The following is a 21,446-nucleotide window of genomic DNA, read 5'->3' as shown; positions in this document are numbered from 1 at the left end:
TGGGCTGGCAAAGTGCTCTCTCCCTAGCCGCCAGAGTCACCAGAATGACCCTGCCTCTCCTTTGGATACTGAAGTTGTAACAGAACCTGTGAAAATCTGTTCTTAATATATGGGCATTCACTAAGGCCTAGCCATAAGTAGAGGTATGCTAGGGAAGACTACTCTGGAAGAAAATGGAACTCGTAACAGACACCCAGCAGGTAACTCCTACATCAAAGCACCCCGTTCCTTAACATGAGGACAGAAATGCTGGCGCAAACAGCCACCCACTCTTACGAAGCCAAAAGACACTGGCTCAAATCAGAGACACTTGCAACAGCTGGTTCTAATGCCAAATGGGCAGAAGACTCTTCAAAGGATATTTAGCACCATCGCTTTTCCTACAAGAAGAGAAGCCTCTGATCCCAGAGCCCCTGGCACTGCTTCTATAGTAACAGCGAGGCGGGGCCACCCAACCAGGAGGCTGGCGCCTACACAGACCACAGGATGGCCTGGGGCCCAGCTTCCAGAAAATACTCTCGGTTTCTCCTGAACATCAGCCCAGTAACTTCTGGTTTATCTGCATACTTGACACAGTAACTAGTGCATTTCAACTTTTATTCCTACCAGACTTCAGGGCCACAATAACAGGGATGTAACACAGGAAACTGAGGAAAGGCAGCAGAATTCTGATTTATTTCTATGCTTTTGGCAAAAAAATAAACCTTACGCAAGTAATACATTATCAAAATAAACACCTCCTCCTGATACTCATTTCTCTAAAACACTAAACTGGTTGGTTTGGTTAAACATAAAAATGTATCCCATTTCATGTTCAGAAACTAAAATGAAATAAGGATGCTTTCTTTATGTTACTATATACATATAATTAAAAACACATGTCCGTAAATAAATCTAAGGTCTGTGGTCAGTGGGAGATAATGATGTCTGACAAACAAATGAAGTGATGTTTGTAGAACATGAGACTTGAGTATGGGCAGGTCGGCAGAGGCTGGGCAGAGGCCACGCCCAGCCCCCGACGGAGCACAGGGCTCCTGGGCCACTGAGCGCCAGGCCTGGTCTGAGCAGCCACAGCCGGACCTGGCAGGAGCCCCGAGGCTGACGGCCTGGAATGTGTCATGTTAACAAGCTCCAAGACCAACCTCAGGCTCTCACGTTTAAAACCTGCTCCCGCCCTCTGACAGGTCATCCTTCCTGAGAATCCGAGGCAAATATCCACCGTCTCCAACCACAGCAAACCTGTGGATCAGCACCCACAAGAACTTTCCATTTGAATGTGGGAGGTTACGGAGTGTGAGAAAGCCATTCCTTTTTCACCCTGATACCTTGGTTTCTAGGGAAGGGATATAAGAAGTTTAACTTCTTAAACAAAAAATCTTTCCACCAAAAAAAGAAAGGTAAAGGTGAACAACAGGCCCGAATGTAGCAAATTCAGCCCCTTTCCAGAGTCCTTCTCCTCAGTGTCCCCAGGCACGCATGCAGTAACCGCGAATGTTCCCTTGGACACACATGTAGAGCGTGTGTGTGCAGCCCCGGCTGTCAACTTGCTGCCCGGACTCTGTGTCTCCTGTCCTGGGTGCAGGGAACCACAAGGCCAGGTGCCAGTGGTGCTTCAAGCCCTGGCGCAGGCGGGGGCTGCCAGCCCCTCCAGCTCTGAGTTCAGGCAGCCGATAACCCACTCCAAGGCCTTGTGACCTGGCTGAGAGAATAGCAGTGAGGACCCTCCCGGGGAAGAAGGCCTCGGTCAGGTCCCACCGCGCTCATGTTCTCCAGTCTCCTGCCTAGGTCATCTCAGGAGAGGGGGCTGCCCCTGGATGCCAGGCGTACCTTCTGAAGGTCAGTGCAACAGCAGTGTTGACAGATACTCATTAAGAAACGCTAGCAGAGAGTATTTCTCAAATTAGAAATCAAGGTTAAGTTTCACACGGCCATCCGCACTCAGCTTCGTGTATTCTGTCAGACAACATTTGCTACTGTACTAATGGTGAATTCCAAATACAAATAAATATTGAATCCACTTCCAGACCAAACTGAAAGTTACAAAGCCAAACACATTAGCACTAAACAAATTTTGAAGATAATCACTACTGCTTTCTTAATGACCAACACCCCCCAAGAAAAAAATGTATTGATAATGGAAAACATAGGAGAATAAAAACCCAGCACATGCATGTGCTTATTTTTACCCAACTTCAGTCTACTAGAAAATTGAAGAGTCCAAATAACTGACATTTACAACTGCCCTAAAAATGCAGTCTTCCTCCAAAACTACGCAGGGGACTTCTGAATACCATAGCCATTGTAGAAGGCTCACAAGAATCCACCCTTTCTGGCACTTTTATCCCTGCTTCAAAAATGTGGTTTGCACAGACTCACAGATACAGAAAACAAACTAGAGGTTACCAGTGGGGAGAGGGAAGGGGGAGGGGCATGATAGGGGTGGGGGATTAAGAGGAACAATCTACTACGTATAAAATAGAGAAGCAATAAGGATATATTGTACAGCATAGGGAATATAGTCAATATTTTATAATAACTATAAATGGAATATAACCATTAAAAATTGTGAATCACTATGTAGTACACCTGAAACTTATATAAAATACTGTAAATCAACTATACTGCAATAAAAATGTATGTGTATATATATATTTTTAAAAACCATGGTTTCCAAAATGACAAATATTCATGTCTCCCTCTAGAACAGAACTCCCTACATGACAAGTTTAGACCATTACCTCTATGAGATTATACAGAGTTACCTAGAGGTCATGGAACAAGAGGTTCACTGCAGAAAAGGGTCACCCAGTGTAGAGGGCAATGCTTCGTCCTGAGTGTGTCAGAGTAAAGCCCCCAACACAGATGGACACAGAGGAAAGCTCCCTTCACACTCATCTCTATAGACAGGAGGGAAGCAAGGACAGGATGCCATAATAATGAACAAGAAAGATTCAGAAATCTAGAATACAGCTTGCCAAGATAAAAACTAGTGAAAAAGTTGGAAGGTTTGTCAATTTTATTAATCTTTTCAACAAAACAACACTGGTTTCAATAATTCTGTTATTTTCCTATTCTCTATTTCCTACTCAGCTTACAAGTATTTTGTTAAGGATTTTTGCATCAATATTCATAAAGGATATCAGTCTATAGTTTTATTTTCTGGGGGTGTCTTTGCCTAATTTTAGTATCAGGCTAATACCGGTCTCTCAGAATGTTAGGATGTATTCCCTCCTCTGTTTTTTTGGAAGAGTTTGCGAAGGATTGGTGTTAATTCTTCTTTAATGTTTGGATTTTTCTTTGTTGGGAGGTTTTTAATTACTGATTCAATCTCTACGTGTTACAGGCCTGTTGAGATTTTCTGTTTCCTCCTGAATCAGTTTTGGTAAGTTGTGTGTTTCCAGAAATTTGTCCATCTCACTTAGGTTATCTAATTTGTTCTGGTATAATCGTTCATAGTACAGGCATAACTTGGAGATATGGCAGGTTCAACTCCAGACCATGAAAATAAAGTGAATATCACAATAAAGCGAGTCACAAGAAATATTTGGTTTCCCAGTGCATATAAAAGTTATGTTTGGGGCTTCCCTGGTGGCGCAGTGGTTGAGAATCTGCCTGCTAATGCAGGGGACACGGGTTCGAGCCCTGGTCTGGGAAGATCCCACATGCCACGGAGCAGCTGGGCCCGTGAGCCACAATTGCTGAGCCTGCGCGTCTGGAGCCTGTGCCCCGCGACGGGAGGGGCCGCGATAGAGAAAGGCCCGCGCACCGCGATGAAGAGCGGTCCCCGCACCGCGATGAAGAGTGGCCCCCGCTTGCCGCAACTGGAGAAAGCCCTCGCACGAACCGAAGACCCAACACAGCCAAAAATAATAAATAAATAAATAAATAAATAAATAAATAAATAAATAAATAAGAAAATCCTTTAAAAAAAAAAAAAAAAAAAAAAGTTATGTTTATGCTATACTGTAGTATATTAAGTATACAATACCATTATGTCTAAAAATATATATAACTTTAATTTAAAAATACTTTATTGCTAAAAAATGCTAATTATCTGAGCCTTCAGCATGTTGTAGTAGGGACATCAAAGATCACTGATAACAGATCCCCGTAACAAATATAATAATAATGAAAAAGTTTGAAATATTCCAAGAATTACCAAACCATGACACAGAGACATGATGTGAGCAAATGCTATTGGAAAAATGGTGCCAACAGACTTGCTTGAGGCAGAGGTGCCATAAACCTTCAATTTGTAAAAAAAAAAAAACGCAGTATCTGCAAAGTGCAGTAAAGTGAAATGCAATAAAATGAGGTATGCCTGGGGCTTCCCTGGTGGCGCAGTGGTTGAGAATCTGCCTGCCAATGCAGGGGACACGGGTTCGAGCCCTGGTCTGGGAAGATCCCACATGCCGCGGAGCAACTGGGCCCGTGAGCCACAACTACTGAGCCTGCGCGTCTGGAGCCTGTGCTTCGCAACAAGAGAGGCCGCGATAGTGAGAGGCCCACGCACCGCGATGAAGAGTGGCCCCCGCTTGCCGCAACTGGAGAAAGCCCTCGCACAGAAACGAAGACCCAACACACCCAAAAATAAATAAATAAAGAAATTTAAAAAAAAAAAAAATGAGGTATGCCTGTATTTTCTTATATCCTTTTACTTCTGTAAGGTCTGTAGTAATGCCCCCACTTTCAATTCTGATTTTTTTATTTTGAATCCTCTTTTGTTCTTGGTCAGTCTAACTAAAGGTTTGTCAATTTTGTTAATCTTTTCAAAACAACTTTTGGTTTCAATAATTCTATAATTTTCCTAGTTTCTATTTTATCTCCTCTCTAATCTTTATCATTTCTTTCCTTCTGCAAGCCATGGATTTAGCTGCTTCTTCATTTTCTAGGTCCTTAAAGTCAGGTTAATGATTTGACAGCTTTCCTCTTTTTTTAACATATGTGTTTGTAACTATGAATTTCCATCTGAGCACTGCTCTCACTGCATAAGTTTTAATATGTTGTTTTCATTTTCATTCATCCCATTTTATGATTTCACTTATAATTTCTTCTTTGACTCACTGGTTGTTAGATGTACATTTTTTAAATTCCACATTTGTGAATTTTCCAGTTTTCCTTATGCTACTGATTTCTAACTTCATTTCATTGTGATCACAAAAGATACTATGATTTCAGTCTTCTTAAATTTACTGACATTTGGTTTTTGGCCTAACATATGGTCTATCCTGGAGAATATTCCATGTGCTCTTGAGAAAAATGTGTATTCTGCTGTTATTGGGTGAAGTGTTCTATATGTGTGTTAGGTCAAGTTGGTTTACAGCGTACTTCAAATCCTCCATTTATTTACTGATCTTCTGTCTATCCAATAATGGACATTCTATCCATTATTGAAAGTGGACTATTGAAGTCTCTATCATTATAGAATTGTCTATTTCTCTCTTCTGCTAATGTTTGCTGCATATATTTGGGGGTTCTGTAGTGTGGTATGTATATATCTTTCTTTGCCTTTTGTAACAATTTTTGCCTTAAAGTCTGTTTTTTCTGATATTAGTGTGGCCACCCAGCTCAGCTCTCTTTTAGTTACCATTTTCATGGAATATCTTTTTCCGTCCTTTCACATTCAACCTATTTACCTCTTTGGCTTTAAAGTGAGTCTTTTATAGGCAGCATATATAGTAGGATCATGTTTTTTCATCCATCCTGCCAATCTCTGTCTTTTAATTGGTAAACTTAATCCATTTACCTTTAAAGTAAATGTTAAAGATGTACTAACTTCTTACATTTTGCTATTTGTTTTCTATAAATTTCACAACTTTTGTTCCTGAATTCTTTCTTCACTGCCTCCTATTATGTTTGATTTTCTTCTAGTATAACATTTTAACTCCCCCTTTGTTTTATTTTTTATATGGTTTTTAGTTATTTTCTTACTGGGTATCCTGGTAATTATAATTATCATCTTAAATTCATAAAAATCTAATTTGAATTGATACCAGTTTTAGCTTCAATAGTGTATTAGGGTTCTCCAGAGAAACAGAACCAATAAAATGTGTGTGTGTGTGTATATATACACACATACACACACACACACACATACACACAGGGATTTATTTTAAGGAATTGGCTGCTCTACTTTTGGAGGCTGCGAAGTCCAAAATCTGCAGGGTGGGTTAATCAAGATTCATTCAGCGCCCCACTTGTTGGTTTAGGTATTTGACTAGAATCCAGAGTTCTACAAAAGTTGATTCTGTCATATTTTTTCTTGCCAGTTTACTGATTGTTTCAATGGGAGGACTGTTTATTGATTTGTTTCAGAGGTGGGAGCACCCACCTCTACCATTTTCCATGAAGTCACTATTTATGTATTTTTTTAACCTTTAATTTTGAAATTAACGTAGACTCACTGGAAGCTGCAAAGCTGCCTGCGTTACATCCCTCAGTAACGTTTTACATAATTGTAGCGCAGCATCAAAAACAGGAATTTAACACACACAGTGCAGCACAGAGAGATTTAAAAAGATCACTTCAAACAAGGCTTAGCTGTATGAAATTTCACATCAGGGACAAAGAGATCCTGAAAGTTTTCAGAGAGGAAAAAAAAGCCACATACAGAGGCTCAGGAATTGGAGTGGAAAATGATGGAGCAGAGCCTTCAAAATTCTGAAAGTATTTTTATCTACAGCTGTATGTCCAACCAAGCTTTGAGTGAAGAGTGGGAACAGAAGGAACATTTTCAGATGTGCCAAATCTTGGAAGCTACTATGGGGTGTCCTTCCGCATCCTGTGGTAAGAAACAGAGAGAGGAAGGCAGGGAGGCCAGGAGACAAGGGCTCCAGGAGGGGAGACGAGCCGAGGAAATGGCCAGGAGGGATGACAGCCACACAGCTGCTGGTCAGAGAGAGCAAGACTGGCCTCCAGGAAGTACAGCGCCAGAGACATGAGAAAGGGGTGTGCTACCTACAGGGTCTGACCTTGGAAAAGGATGTCACAAGGTGCTGCAGAGAGCAGGTGAAGAGGTGAAGAGTGTGGGGGACTCAGCCAGCGACTTCTAAAAATAAGATTAAACAGATGAAGAGGATAAGACAGTTACTACCTTCAAGGAGAAAAAAGCTACATAAGAAAGAAAATGTAGGAACTTCCCTGGTGGTCCAGTGGGTAAGAGTCCGTGCTCCCGATGCAGGGGGCCCAGGTTCAATCCCTGGTCAGGGAACTAGATCCCACATGCCGCAACTAAGAAGTCCGCATGCCACAACTAAAGATCCTGTGTGCCGCAGCGAAGATCCCACATGCCACAAATAAGACCCGGTGCAGCCAAAAGAAAGAAAGAAAGAAAGAAAATGTAATTACAGTACACTTTTTCACTTGGTAGTAAACAATAGTTATGTATGTTTTAATTATGGAACCAATGTGCTTTTAACAATAAGTGACAATATAGCTACATTGGAGAAATGGGAGAGGGGAAGAAGATTTAAGAAAGAAAATAACCATCTACCACAGCAGAAAGTCAGCAGATAACGTCTAAAATTGTTGAATCAAGAAATAGCAGAATATGCTTATTTATTTAGAAATCTAACAGTAAATGCCAAAACTACCAAAAGAGTCAACAGCCCCCTCAGAAGGGTAGAAGAGTGCTTTGCAGAAGAGGTAAGAGGGATTGTTTTTGTCATAAAACTTTTAACTCTATTTCACCTTACGCTATGTGCATAAAATATTCTCATAAAAATAAAAATGAATTTCATTTCATTTCGGATTGGAAGTACTATTATCAAAGAAAAAGCAGTATCTAAAAAAACCACAGTAGAGTATAGTTCTACCCATCCTTTACGGAGGAGAGCTTCTCTAAAGTTTTTATAATCTGAAACACACTAAAAGAGATACTACATTTTACTTTTGAAAATGAGAAAATTAGAACTCCCAGTGGGAGGTACCTTGACGCTAACAGGACAGCTCAGAGCTTGAAATCACAGCTCTTTTGCTGCGACCTCCTGACAGTGGCTGCGGGTGCCTGCGTGGTGAGGAGCAGCACAGGCTGCAGGCTGGCCGGGGGCCCCGGACGGCGGGACAGTCTAGTTGCAGCCCAAGGGCAGAGCATGCGGCTATCCCGACCAATCCTAACTGTCCCTGTGTCGCCATCGGGGTGGACACCCCGACTCTAGCGTGTGCAGATCCGTGATGGGGGTAAGACAGGGACACATGTCAACTGCCTCTGAGGTGACAACTGGTGGCCAGATGTGTGTGAAGAGACCGGCAGTGAGACTGTGGATCAAGGGCGAGTGAGGGAAATGGGGTGTCCTCTGAAAAGAGACAAGCTCTTTAGTGAGACGCCGAGAGTCGGCAGAAGAGCTGGAGCTGAGGGAGGACAGATAAGGCCCCACAGCCGTCTGAGCAAACCTGGCTCTGGTGGCAGAGCAGGTGCGTGGCTCAGCATGGAGTGGGCAGAGCGGCGGCCCGGCCTCCTCCCAGCAGGTCTGCTCCCCGGGCCTCGCTCCCGGGCGCCACCACCAGCCGGGCCTCCTGCCCTGTGTGGTCATGACTGACAAGCCTGGTGGAGGCTGTGGCCCAGCAGCTCCCACCTCTCCCAACCCAGCCAGAACCGCACTCCAGACTCGCTTCTTCCTTCTTCTCTTCCTTTTCCTGCTTTTTGATGGTATTTTTTTTGGTGAGGCATCTGATTAAAGACTGAGGCAGTTTAGCTCTAGTTTATGAGGAAACAGAATGTGACAGAGTCCACAACTCAAAGTGACAGCATCACATACACACCACACACACTCCACACACACCATCAAACACACACATGCACACGCACAAGCAGGACGCCCACAAGGTGGGCAGGCTCTCTGCATGAGGTCACCCTAGTGGTTCATCCAAGGAAGAAGGTCATGATTCTGGGTTCAAGGTGAAGGTCCTGGCAAACCTAAGCGTCAGTGGCTTAAACAAAATCAGCAGGAAGTTCTTAAAGGAGCCTGAGCCATGGGGCTCACGTCTGTTGACAGAGGCGCTGAGTGTGCACACATGCTACAGACAGACCGACCGTCCGACCGATGGTGGGAAGCAGGGCCCAGAGCAGCACAGCTTGGAAAGCCAAGAGCGAGAGGAGGTTCAAGGCAGGAGTGTAAGGATTCCATGAACAGAGGGAAGCAGGAAACTCTGACGTTACGAAGTACAGAGATGACTGCTGACCACACGAGTGTCAAATCCGCTCTGACACCCCAGCCACTTGGCCTAGGAAACCAAGGAGTGTTTGTGAAGCTCAAGGAGATGCTGCAACGGCTTCGGCCACTAAAAGCGACTGGCCAGTGAGGGTGCACAGCTGGCAGCACGAGGGGAGGAGGGCTGCCTTCTCACCACAGCACTGACGCCCAGGCCTGGGGCACCTTCACAGAAACGTGGGCAGGTATTCCAGTCTTGCCCCCAATGAAAACTGCCCCCATAAGATCAACCCTTCACACTGTCTGGACCTGCTCGTGAAAGCCTTCCTGCTGAGGACACACCAGTCCTGGGACACATGACCACGTGCTGAGAACAGCTTGAAGGAGAAGCTGAACTGCCCTCAGAGACGAGATAACAAACCTGAACATAAATCCTGCCACGAAACAAGTTGGTGCATTCAGAGGAGGATGAACCCAGTTAGGTTTTTCACTACAGGGCTGGAGACCCCCATGCAGCTGTGTCTTGCAGACCCCCTCCCAGCACGCAGGCCATGCACACGGTGAGCGGGCACCAGATCCTCCCCAGGTTCAAGAATCCTGTAGTTACCGCCGCTCAGCACAGGGGCGCTGCAGGCCTCGTTAGCTCAGGGCGCGTTCAGCATTTTCAATTATCCACTCAATAGCAGCCCACCCCTGGAGCAACACAGAAAGATTTCAACGTGGTGTCAGAAGTCCTGCCTGTCTCACCGCAGACAGCAGGCTATGCAGGTCACATAAATGCACAGGGACAGCCCCACGGCTCTGCAGCAAACGCAGCCAAGACGTTCTGCAGGCAGCTTCTCAGCCCCAGAAATAAGGTGGCACCTGTTCTGCCTGAAATTCCCGCACCAGCTTGAGCTATGCTGAGTCCGCACCCCTCATCAGTGTCGTCACCTACTGAGGGCAGTGATGGGAGCGCGGCCCCTCAGCCTCCTCCGTGAGTCACCCCTACTTCTGGCTCCTGAACCGCGTGCGGGGCCACCCGCCTCTCCACCTCCATCTCCCCGCTCTGGTTCCCCCTCTGGCTTCTCCTCCATCTTCAGGCTGCTGGATGCCCCGGCATCCCCCGAACTTGGCTGGGATGCTGTCGGATGGCAACCATAGCTGGGGCGGCCATGATTCTCCATAGGCCTCCAAAACAGCAACTCCCAAATAAAGTGAAATAAAAGACCTTGATCTGGCCTCACTGAGTTTCCCCTGACTTTTCTCATAAAGGGCTGAGGTGACTCTGGCCTCACCCAGTGCTGCCTTCCTCCCAGAATATTCTTCAGCAAACACTCAGGCCTGCCCTAAGCCAGACCCCGGACACACAAAGTGAGTCGGTCAGGTTCTGTCCCCAGGGCTCACGGAGTGGACATGATGCATGCTGCTCTGGGCAGGGGGCCTCCCCGACTTTCTTGAACTGAGCTGAGCTACTGCCGACCTTCCTCAAATCTGGATTTTTCTAAAAATAGGGCAGACTGGCTCTGTATTAGTGACTAGACCAATGAGCCTAAACACAAGCATAAATGGCTCTTGGCCAAGCCGTGACCTGAGCGTGGTAGGAAGGGAAGGACGGCTTAGGTGCCATCCCACTGGTCCCAGAATGAAGAATCTCTTCTGACCAAAAAGAACAAGAGAGAGAAGGGGAGAGGGGAGAGTCGGGGTGGCGGCAGAAGGAGGACGGCAAGGGGAGCTGGGCAAACAGCCAGGCCCTGCTCTGGCACCCAGCACTGCCTGGGATGTGCCTCCCAAACACCCAAGCTCTTCATGCCAACCCCACTGGAGAGGAGGCCAGGGCTGACAGCCTCCTGGTCCATCCCTCCGCCACTCCCTCCACAAGGCTCGCTCCCAAATCCCACCAGAGCGAGAGGCAAAGGGAAACTCTGCACACGGAGAGGCTCAGCCAGAGCCACTCAATGCCAATTAAATATGAAACTGCTGAAAATTCCGAGTGTCCTGCCTGCCCACGCCAACACCTGTCTTGGATGTGTGGGGTATGTCTTGTTAACTGAGCCCAGATGGTTCGGCTCTTGGAAGGGGTGGCTGCCTTGCTGGCCTGTGCTCCCCCAGGCCTGGAGCCCTCCCCACTTGCCCTCGGTCAGTAGGACCCCCGCTCATCTGGCCCCCGAACAGCTAGAGATGGTACCTTCTTTGCGTTGGACGATATCGTGTTGGCCATCAAACTTTCCAGATAGCTGCCGAGGCTGATCCCCTTCACGGTGATGACGGCTTCTTGGGTGAGCACGGTCCTGCAGGAGAGCGAGAAGTGAAGGGGCTGAGCAGCTGGGGGGTGGGGGGCGCCCCCACCCCCGCCCCGCCCCAGCCTTGGAGTTCAATGTCTGCTTACCTTCCTGGGTCCTCCGGGTGGGGTGTGTACACCAGCCTCTCGCTCACCGACACCCAGTTTGTGAGTGTGATCTTAAAACAGGAAACAATGGCTGTAGGTTCTATTTCTCTTGGATTTCTTCCCAGACCATCTGCCCCCCCACCTCCCATCCCCGAATCTGCACTTACTGGAGCCAGAATAGAAGAAACGCCAAGGCCCACCAAGGCCCAGGAGGCACGGCCAAAGTACGGCTCAGGGACACCACGTCCTGGCCACTCCTGGCGACGGTCACCGCCCTCCCTTCACACCCCACCCAAACCTGAGCCGGGCTCATTAGCTGTCATCATTGTATGTGCAATATTTTTATGCCAGGCTCTGTATTTAATAAACATTTTCTTTCATTAATCCTCAGGACAATACTGTGAGGTTTGTTCTTTTTTAGAAAAGGAAAGTGAGGCTCAGAACAGGTTGATCACTGACACCTGCAGCCATACAGCGATTCCGTGATAACCAGGATGCAGGCATGCGGCTGTCCCGCCCAAAGCCCTTCCTTTCCACTAGACCTCCTACAACAGCAAGAACCGTCCCTCTTTACTGACAACTAAGCTTTCTTGAAGGAGGAAGAGGAATTTTCCAAGTGAAGGAGAAGAGAGAACAATATATAAACTGTCAGTAATGGCTGATGTGGACACACCCACCCGGCTCCCTGTGACTTTGCGGAAGGGCTGCCTGGGCCAAGGAAAGGGGGCCCCTGACAGAGGTCCAGGCAGTAAACCAACGAGCCTCCGCACACAGTGACACGACCCACAGGGTAAGGGGCCTGACGTAAACCATGCTCCCAGGCCACCCATTTTCCCCAACACGCTCTTTGAATGTGCATTAGGCCAATATCAATGGTTCTTCATTGTGAGATGTGAGAGAGGAGGCCAGGAAGAAAAGTGGCTGTTTCAGTGGCTGCGAAGAGCCGAGTGTGCTGTTGGCGGGCAGGATGGCGGCTGGGGGGGGCGGGGAGGCACTGGGGAGGCACACGGGGGCCCCAGGGCTGCCAGTCTGTCCCCTGGCCTGCCCACTGGTTACAAAGGTGTGTTCACATCATTATGTGCGTTCTTCTATACATTTTTATACTGGAATAAAAGACAAGTAAGATACTGCTAAATAAACTCAGCCTTTCTATTAAAAATAAAAGATCACTTAGACCAAAGGTGGGCTGGAAATAAAATTAAATGAAGACATTACGCACCATCATGGCCATTGCTTACATTGGTGGAACAGAGCTCCATTTTCTTTCCCACTGGATCCACAATAGAATGTTCTCTGATGTATGTCAAAGTCCTACTGGTTCCCAAAATCTGAAAACAAAGCAAAACCAGCATAGTGACATGTTAGAAACTCCACCTTATATCCTGGAACACCGACCGCCATTTCCTATCCGCTACCCGTCTCTTCAACCAGGGACGCAGGTGCGGCTGCAGCAGCACCTCCAGCTCCTCCAGGTGCTCTGTCCAGCAGGTGGGACGGACACATGAAACAGGGACATAGGGACCGGTGCTTAGACAGAGGAGAAAGCAGGGCAGGAACTGGGGCGCTGAGGCCAAGGTTGAGGTCAAGGTCCGGCTGGTGAGTCAGCTGTGGACCGACCCTGACCCCCACCCCCGGGGCCCCCGCTGTGTGGAGCCAACTCTGGGGTTCAGGCCACACCAGGCAGGACGATGAGGCTGGGGTGGGGGGACTGGGTGTGGGGAAGGGTGGGGGACCGGGGGTCATGGGGTTTTGGGGGTCCTGTGGGCGGTGTCCCCACTGCAGGTGGGTCAGGGGATGTGTTGAACACTCAGGTGGACGATTAACTCAATTCACAGAGAAACAAACCATCTCTGGGGCTTCCCAGAAATCCCAAATGGGAAGGTTGTCATTCCCTGCATATGGTGCCAGCTGGGCCGGCGGGTGTAGACAGCTGTGTGAGTGTAGCTGGGGGTCATGCGGGTGCAGCCGGGCTCCACTGGGGGCTCACCGCTCTCACGAGGCCAGGCAGCCCCCACTCGGTGCTGAGGAGGCGGTGGCTGTGAAGCCGGCCCCGGCTGTCCACACTGCGCTCCAGCACGTCGACACCCACAACACTGGGGTTCATGGGATTCGGGTACTTCCTCATGGCAGCCTTGATGACTGTGTCCCACGGGTGGCTGGAGGAAAACGCAACCACCAGCATGAGCGGGCAGTGGGTCCAAAGTCAGGTCAACCCTGTTCTTCAAGCTTTGTTCCAACAAATACACCTGAGGAGTTGGGCTCTGGACCCAGATCCTGCATCCCTGATCCCCCGGGCAACCGGGGGGCGGGCGGTGGGGCACAGACCAGGCTCAGGCCTGGCCGTCTCAGCTTGGCTGAGGGCCCCCTACTTCCCCAGCTCTGCAGAGCCTAAAGAGGCAGAACCCTTTGGTCTGGGGCTTCTGGGCAAGAGACAATGTCCCTATCCCCTGCCTGTCACCACCTTCCGTGCTGCTCTGTGGGCTGCAAGGCCAGGGGGCCAGGGCTCATTTCTGTCTCCACCTGGTCGCAGTAACTGTGGGGGCCCTTTTGCTGACCGCCCGCCTCACCCCTGCAGCCCACCACAGGCCAGAGCAGCACACCTGCCCAACACGGATCGCCCACAGCTGCTGCCCAGCTATGAGGTCCTGAAGCAACTACTTTGTTCCAACTTCTAAACAGCATGTGACTTGAAATGGCTACATATGTTTTCTGATTATTAAAAAATGCATTCAAAATTTTGAAAAATAACACAGGATGAGGAAAATAAAAATCCACAATTTCACTATCTGGAGACAAGTCTGTGCAGGCATCCCGTAGACCCCACCCCTCCCCTCTGGCCCTGAGCCCTGGAGTGAGGGGTGGACACCAGTGTCCCTGTTTGTTTCCTGACGTCAGAGACCACACAGCTGCCCCTGCTCCCCGGAGCTCTGGGCCTGTTGAGGCCAGCAGCCGTAAGGGCGTCCAAGGGCTCAGAGTCTGGGGTACTTAGGGTGGACCTTCCCCAGGTGCTGCTGTCCTGGTTTTTCCTTCAGGATGCGCGCCCAGGTGCATCCCCACAGAGGTGAGTGCATCTTGACAACACCGTTCTTTCCCCATATGTACCCACACAGGTTTGAGCAACATGTACAGACACAGCCCAGACCCAAGACCTGGAGACACGCATGCATGCATAAACATACACACACACACACTCAGGAATTAAACTGGGATCATGCTCCTTACATGCACTGATCACCGCTTTTTATATGTAACAGACAAACATTTTCCTGCATCATGAGGCTATTATCAGAAATATGACTCTAAGTAACTGCACAACAGGCCACCCTGTGGACAGTGGTGTAACCAGACCCCTCTGGCGCATTATTATTTTTTTAATCTAGCTTTTATTTTATTTATATTACTTTCATCATCATTTAAACTTGGAAACCTTACATTTCTTTTTTTGCTTTTTGTTTTGAATTTTATTTATTTTTTTATACAGCAGGTTCTTATTAGGTATCCATTTTATACATATTAGTGTATACATGTTAATCCCAATCTCCCAATTCATCACACCACCACCACCACCCGCCACTTTCCCCCCTTGGTGTCCATACATTTGTTCTCTACATCCGTGTCTCTGTTTCTGCCCTGCAAACTGGTTCATCTATACCATTTTTCTAGGTTCCACATATATGCGTTAATATACGAGATTTGTTTTTCTCTTTCTGACTTACTTTACTCTGCATGACAGTCTGTAGATCCATCCACGTCTCTACAAATGAACCAATTTCGTTCCTTTTTATGGCTGAGTAATATTCCATTGTATATATGTACCACAACTTCTTTATCCATTCGTCTCTTGCTGGGCATTTAGGTTGCTTCCATGACCTGGCTATTGTAAATAGTGCTGCAATGAACATTGGGGTGCATTTGTCTTTTTGAAATATGGTTTTCTCTGGGTATATACCCAGTACTGGGATTGCTGGGTCATATGGTAACTCTATTTTTAGTTTTTTAAGGAACCTCCATACTGTTCTACATAGTGGCTGTATCAATTTACATTCCCACCAACAGTGCAAGAGAGTTCCCTTTTCTCCACACCCTCTCCAGCATTTACTGTTTGTAGATTTTCTGATCATGGCCATTCTGACTGGTGTGAGGTGATACCTCATTGTAGCTTGATTTGCATTTCTCTAATAATTAGTGATGTTGAGCAGCTTTTCATGTGCTTCTTGGCCATCTGTGTGTCTTTGGAGAAAGGTCTGTTTAGGTCTTCTGCCCATTTTCTGATTGGGTTGTTTGTTTTTTTAATATTGAGCTGCATGAGCTGTTTATATATTTTGGTGATTAATCCTTTGTCCGTTGATTCGTTTGCAAATATTTTCTCCCATTCTGAAGGTTGTCTTTTTGTCGTTTGTAGTTTCCTTTGCTTTGCAAAAGCTTTTAAGTTTCATTAGGTCCCATTTATTTTTGTTTTTATTTCCATTACTCTAGGAGGTGGATCAAAAAAGATCTTGTTGTGATTTATGTCAAAGAGTGTTCTTCCTATGTTTTCCTCTAAGAGTTTTATAGTGTCCGGTCTTACATTTAGGTCTCTAATCCATTTTGAGTTTATTTTTGTGTATGGTGTTAGGGAGTGTTCTAATTTCATTCTTTTACATGTAGCTGTACAGTTTTCCCAGCACCACTTATTGAAGAGACTATCTTTTCTCCATTGTATATCCTTGCCTCCTTTGTCATAGATTACTTGACCATAGGTGCATGGATATTATCTCTGGGCTTCCTATCCTGTTTCATTGATCTATATTTCTGGTTTTGTGCCAGTACCATATTGTATTGATTACTGTAGCTTTGTAGTATAGTCTGAAGTCAGGGAGTCTGATTCCTCCAGCTCTGTCTTTTTCCCTCAAGACTGCTATGGCTATTCAGGGTCTTTTGTGTCTCCATACAAATTTTAAGTTTTTTTGTTCTAGTTCTGTAAAAAACGCCATTGATAATTTGATAGGGATTGCACTGAATCTGTATATTGCTTTGGGTAGTATAGTCATTTTCACAATATTGATTCTTCCAACCCAAGAACATGGTATATCTCTCCATCTGTTTGTATCATCTTTAATTTTTCTCATCAGTGTCTTATAGTTTTTTGCATACAGGTCTTTGTCTCCCTAGGTAGGTTTATTCCTAGGCATTTTATTCTTTGTGTTGCAATGGTAAATGGGAATGTTTCCTTAATTTCTCTTTCAGATTTTTCATCATTAGTGTATAGGAATGCAAGAGAGTTCTGTGCATTAATTTTGTATCCGGCTACATTACCAAATTCATTGATTAGCTCTAGTACTTTTCTGGGGGCACCTTTGGGATTCTCTACGTATAGTATCATGTCATCTGCAAACAGTGACAGTTTTACATCTTCTTTTCTGATTTGGATTCCTTTTTCTTCTTTTTCTTCTCTGATTGCTGTGGCTAAAACTTCCAAAACTATGTTGAATAACAGCGACGAAGGTGGATATCCTTGTCTTGTTCCTGATCTTAGTGGAAATGCTTTCAGTATTTCACCACTGAGAATGATGTTTGCTGTGGGTTTGTCATATATGGCCTTTATTATGTTGAGGTAGGTTCCCACTATGCCTACTTTCTGGAGAGTTTTTATCATAATTGGGTGTTGAATTTTGTCAAAAGCTTTTTCTGCATCTATTGAGATGATCATATGGTTTTCATTCTTCAGTTTCTTAATATGGTGTATCACATTGATTGATTTTCATATATTGAAGAATCCTTGCATCCCTGGGATAAATCCCACTTGATCATGGTGTATGATCCTTTTAATGTGTTGTTGGATTCAGTTTGCTAGTATTTTGTTGAGCATTTTTGTGTCTATGTTCATCAGTGATATTGGTCTGTAATTTTCTTTTTTTGTGATATCTTTGTCTGGTTTTGGTATCAGGGTGATGGTGGCCTCATAGAATGAGTTTGAGAGTGTTCCTTCCTCTGCAATTTTTTGGAACAGTTTGAGCAGGATGGGTGTTAGCTCTTCTCTAAATGTTTGACAGAATTCACCTGTGAAGCCATCTGGTCCTGGACTTTTGTTTATTGGAAGATTTTTAATCACAGTTTCAATTTCATTTCTTGTGATTGGTCAGTTCATATTTTCTATTTCTTCCTGGTTCAGTCTTGGAAGGTTATACCTTTCTAAGAATTTGTCCATTTCTTCCAGGTTGTCCATTTTATTGGCATAGAGCTGCTGTAGCAGTCTCTTAGGATGCTTTGTATTTCTGCAGTGTCTGTTGTAACTTCTCCTTTTTCATTTCTAATTTTATGGATTTGAGTCCTCTCCCTCTTTTTCTTGATGAGTCTGGCTAATGGTCTATCAGTTTTGTTTATCTTCTCAAAGAACCAGCTTTTAGTTTTATTGATCTTTGCCATTGTTTTCTTTGTTTCTATTTCATTTATTTCTGCTCTGATCTTTATGATTTCTTTCCTTCTACTAACTTTGGGTTTTGTCTGTTCTTCTTTCTCTAGTTCCTTTAGGTGTAAGGTTAGATTTATTTGAGATTTTTCTTGTTTCTTGAGGTAGGCTTGTATAGCTATAAACTTCCCTCTTAGAACTGCTTTTGCTGCATCCCATAGGTTTTGGATCATCGTGTTTTCACTGTCATTTGTCTCTAGGTATTTTTTGATTTCCTCTTTGATTTCTTCAATGATCTCTTGATTATTTAGTAACGTATTGTTTAGCCTCCATGTGTTTGTGTTTTTTACGTTTTTTCCCCTGTAATTCATTTCTAATCTCATAGCATTGTAGTCAGAAAAGATGCTTGATATGATTTCAATTTTCTTAAATTTTCCGAGGCTTGATTTGTGACCCAAGATGTGATCTATCCTGGATAATGTTCCATGTGCACTTGAGAAGAAAGTGTAATCTGCTGTTTTTGGATGGAATGTCCTATAAATATCAATTAAATCTATCTGGTCTACTGTGTCATTTAAAGCTTGTGTTTCTTTATTTTCTGTTTGGATGATCTGACCATCAGTGTAAGTGAGGTGTTAAAGTCCCCCACTATTATGGTGTTACTGTCAATTTCCTCTTTTATAGCTGTTAGCAGTTGCCTTATGTATTCAGGTGCTCCTATGTTGGGTGCATATACATTTATAATTGTAGTATTTTCTTCTGGGATTGATCCCTTAATCATTATGTAGTGTCCTTCCTTGTCTCTTGTAATATTATTTTAAAGTCTATTTTATCTGATATGAGTATTGCTACTCCAGCTTTCTTTTTATTTCCATTTGCCTGGAATATCTTTTCCATCCCCTCACTTTCAGTCTGTTTGTATCCCTAGGTCTGAAGTGGGTCTCTTGTAGACAGCATATATATGGGTCTTGCTTTTGTATCCATTCAGCAAGCCTGTGTCTTTTGGTTACAGCATTTAATCCATTCATGTTTAAGGTAATTATCGATATGTATGTTACTACTACCATTTTCTTAATTGTTATGGGTTTGTTTTTGTAGGTCTTTTTCTTCTCTTGTATTTCCCACTTAGAGAAGTTCCTTTAGCATTTGTGGTAGAGCTGGTTAGGTGGTGCTGAATTCTCTTAGCTTTTGCTTGTCTGTAAAGCTTTTGATTTCTCCATCGAATCTGAATGAGATCCTTGCTGGGTAGAGTAATCTTGGTTGTAGTTTCTTCCCTTTCATCACTTTAAATATATCGTGCCACTCCCCTCTGGCTTGTAGAGTTTCTGCTGAGAAATCAGCTGTTAACCTTATGGGAGTTCCCTTGTATGTTATTTGTCATTTTTCCCTTGTTGTTTCCCTTGTTGTTGCTTTCAATAATTTTTCTTTGTCTTTAATTCTTGTCAATTTGATTACTATGTGTCTCGGCGTGTTCCTCTTGGGTTTATCCTGCCTGGGACTTTCTGCGCTTCCTGGACTTGGGTGGCTATTTCGTTTCCCATGTTAGGGAAGTTTTCGACTCTAATCTCTTCAAATATTTTCTTGAGTCCTTTCTCTCTCTCTTCTCCTTCTGGGACCCTATAATGCGAACGTTGTTGCATTTAATGTTGTCCCAGAGGTCTCTTAGTCTGTCTTCATTTCTTTTCATTCTTTTTTCTTTATTCTGTCCCGTGGTAGTGAATTCCACCATTCTGTCTTCCAGGTCTCTTATCCGGTCTTCTGCCTCAGTTATTCTGCTATTGATTTCTTCTAGTGTATTTTTCATTTCAGTTATTGTATTGTTCATCTCTGTTTGTTCTTTAATTCTTCTAGATGTTTGTTCTTTAATTCTTCTTGGTCTTTGTTAAACATTTCTTGCATCTTCTCCATCCTTGCCTCCATTCTTTTTCCGAAGTCCTGAATCATTTTCACTATCATTATTCTGAATTCTTTTTCTGGAAGGTTGCCTATCTCCACTTCATTTAGTTGTTTTTCTGGGGTTTTATTTTGTTCCTTCATCTGGTACATAGCCCTCTGCCTTTTCATCTTGTCTATCTTTCTGTGAATGTGGTTTTTGTTCCACAGGCTGCAGGACTGTAGTTCTTGCTTCTGCTGTCTGCCCTCTGGTGGATAAGGCTATCTAAGAGGTCTGTGCCAGTTTCCTGATGGGAGGGACTGGTGGTGGGTAGAGCTGGGTGTTGCTCTGGTGGGCAGAGCTCAGTTTAACTTTAACCCACTTGTCTGCTGATGGGTGGGGCTGGGTTCCCTCCCTGTTGGTTGTTTGGCCTGAGGCGACCCAACTCAGGAGTCTACCCTGCTCTTTGGTGGGGCTAATGGTAGACTCCGGGAGGGCTCACACCAAGGAGTACTTCCCAGAACTTCTGCTGCCAGTGTCCTTGTCCCTGCAGTGAGACACAGCTACCCCCACCTCTGCAGGAGACCCTCCAACACTAGCAGGTAGGTCTGGTTCAGACTCCTATGGGGTCACTGCTCCTTCCCCTGGGTCCCGATGCACACACTACTTTGTGTGTGCCCTCCAAGAGTGGAGTCTCTGTTTCCCCCAGTCCTGTCGAAGTCCTGCAATCAAATCCCACTAGCCTTCAAAGTCTGATTCTCTAGGAATTCCTCCTCCCGTTGCCGGATCCCCATGTTGGGAAACCTGACGTGGGGCTCAGAACCTTCACTCCAGTGGGTGGAATTCTGTGGTATAAGTGTTCTCCAGTTTGTGAGTCACCCACCCAGCAGTTATGGGATTTGGTGTTATTGTGATTGAGCCCCTCCTACTGTCTCATTGTGGCTTCTCCTTTGTCTTTGGATATGGGGTATCTTTTTTGGTGAGTTCCAGTGTCTTCCTGTCTATGACTGTTCAGCAGTTAGTTGTGATTCCGGTGCTGTCACAAGAGGGAGTGAGCACACATCCTCCACCATCTTGAACCAATCTCCTCTGGCGGATTATTTTGATCGTGTCCAACCTTCACTGTACAATGAAGGCAGCAGGGCAAACTGGTTCACACCAGCCTTTCACCATACGTCTTTTTCCTTAGGGTAAATTTCTAGAATGGAATTACTAAATTAAACATCAAAGATTATGAACATATTGAAGGTTTCTGTTTCATCTTTGATGTCCTTTTTAAATATAACTTACTGACCATGAATTTACTTTATCCTCATAAAACACTCATCCCAGGTCAAAAAGCTAGCAATGAGACACAGACTAGAGCCGGGCCTCCCAGCCCTTACTCCACGATCTTTCTGTCACACCCATGGCCTCTGCACTGTCAGGTCCAGAAGCCCCGCTCTTTAACAAAGAAATGCTTTTCCAAGATGTGGAATCATGTCACTGCGCTAACATGTCCACCAGCTCCAACATAAAGGAATAAAGGAGCAGAGATGAGGCTGGTCCTGATCACTCTGCAGGGGACAGGGAGCCTTTCTTCTCAGGAAAAGAACTGTCAGGGGCACAGTCGACAATTCTGGGGAAGGAGGGAGAATCCACATACTCATGAGAGCAGAGGCGGGGGAT

The 21,446-nt window shown here is 45.3% G+C and overlaps 1 protein-coding gene across 34 annotated transcripts in view; it reads right to left on the bottom strand.

Moving 5' to 3' along the window:
* Positions 1 to 21,446, bottom strand: part of PRELID3A (PRELI domain containing 3A) — a 206,880-nt gene that overhangs the window by 151,391 nt on the left and 34,043 nt on the right. For 16 of the 34 annotated variants that reach the window (XR_009005037.1, XM_028162377.2, XM_057526518.1 and 13 more), the window contains exons 2-5: positions 13,505 to 13,673; positions 12,756 to 12,845; positions 11,518 to 11,588; positions 11,317 to 11,419 (exon numbers count right to left, since the gene is read on the bottom strand). Coding sequence is in view for 33 of the 34 variants with exons in the window: in XM_057526518.1 (XP_057382501.1) it covers positions 11,317 to 11,419; positions 11,518 to 11,588; positions 12,756 to 12,845; positions 13,505 to 13,673 (433 nt within the window). In the remaining variant the exon portion in view is untranslated. Of the gene's footprint in view, positions 1 to 7,999; positions 9,843 to 11,316; positions 11,420 to 11,517; positions 11,589 to 12,736; positions 12,846 to 13,504; positions 13,674 to 21,446 lie in introns of those variants that run through there. The other 18 variants (XM_057526516.1, XM_028162370.2, XM_028162367.2 and 15 more) reach the window with 5 other exon arrangements.

Source organism: Balaenoptera acutorostrata, chromosome 13, assembly GCF_949987535.1.
Source record: "Balaenoptera acutorostrata chromosome 13, mBalAcu1.1, whole genome shotgun sequence".
Taxonomy (NCBI): Eukaryota; Metazoa; Chordata; class Mammalia; order Artiodactyla; family Balaenopteridae; genus Balaenoptera; species Balaenoptera acutorostrata.
This window is presented reverse-complemented; position numbering and strand designations above follow the sequence as displayed.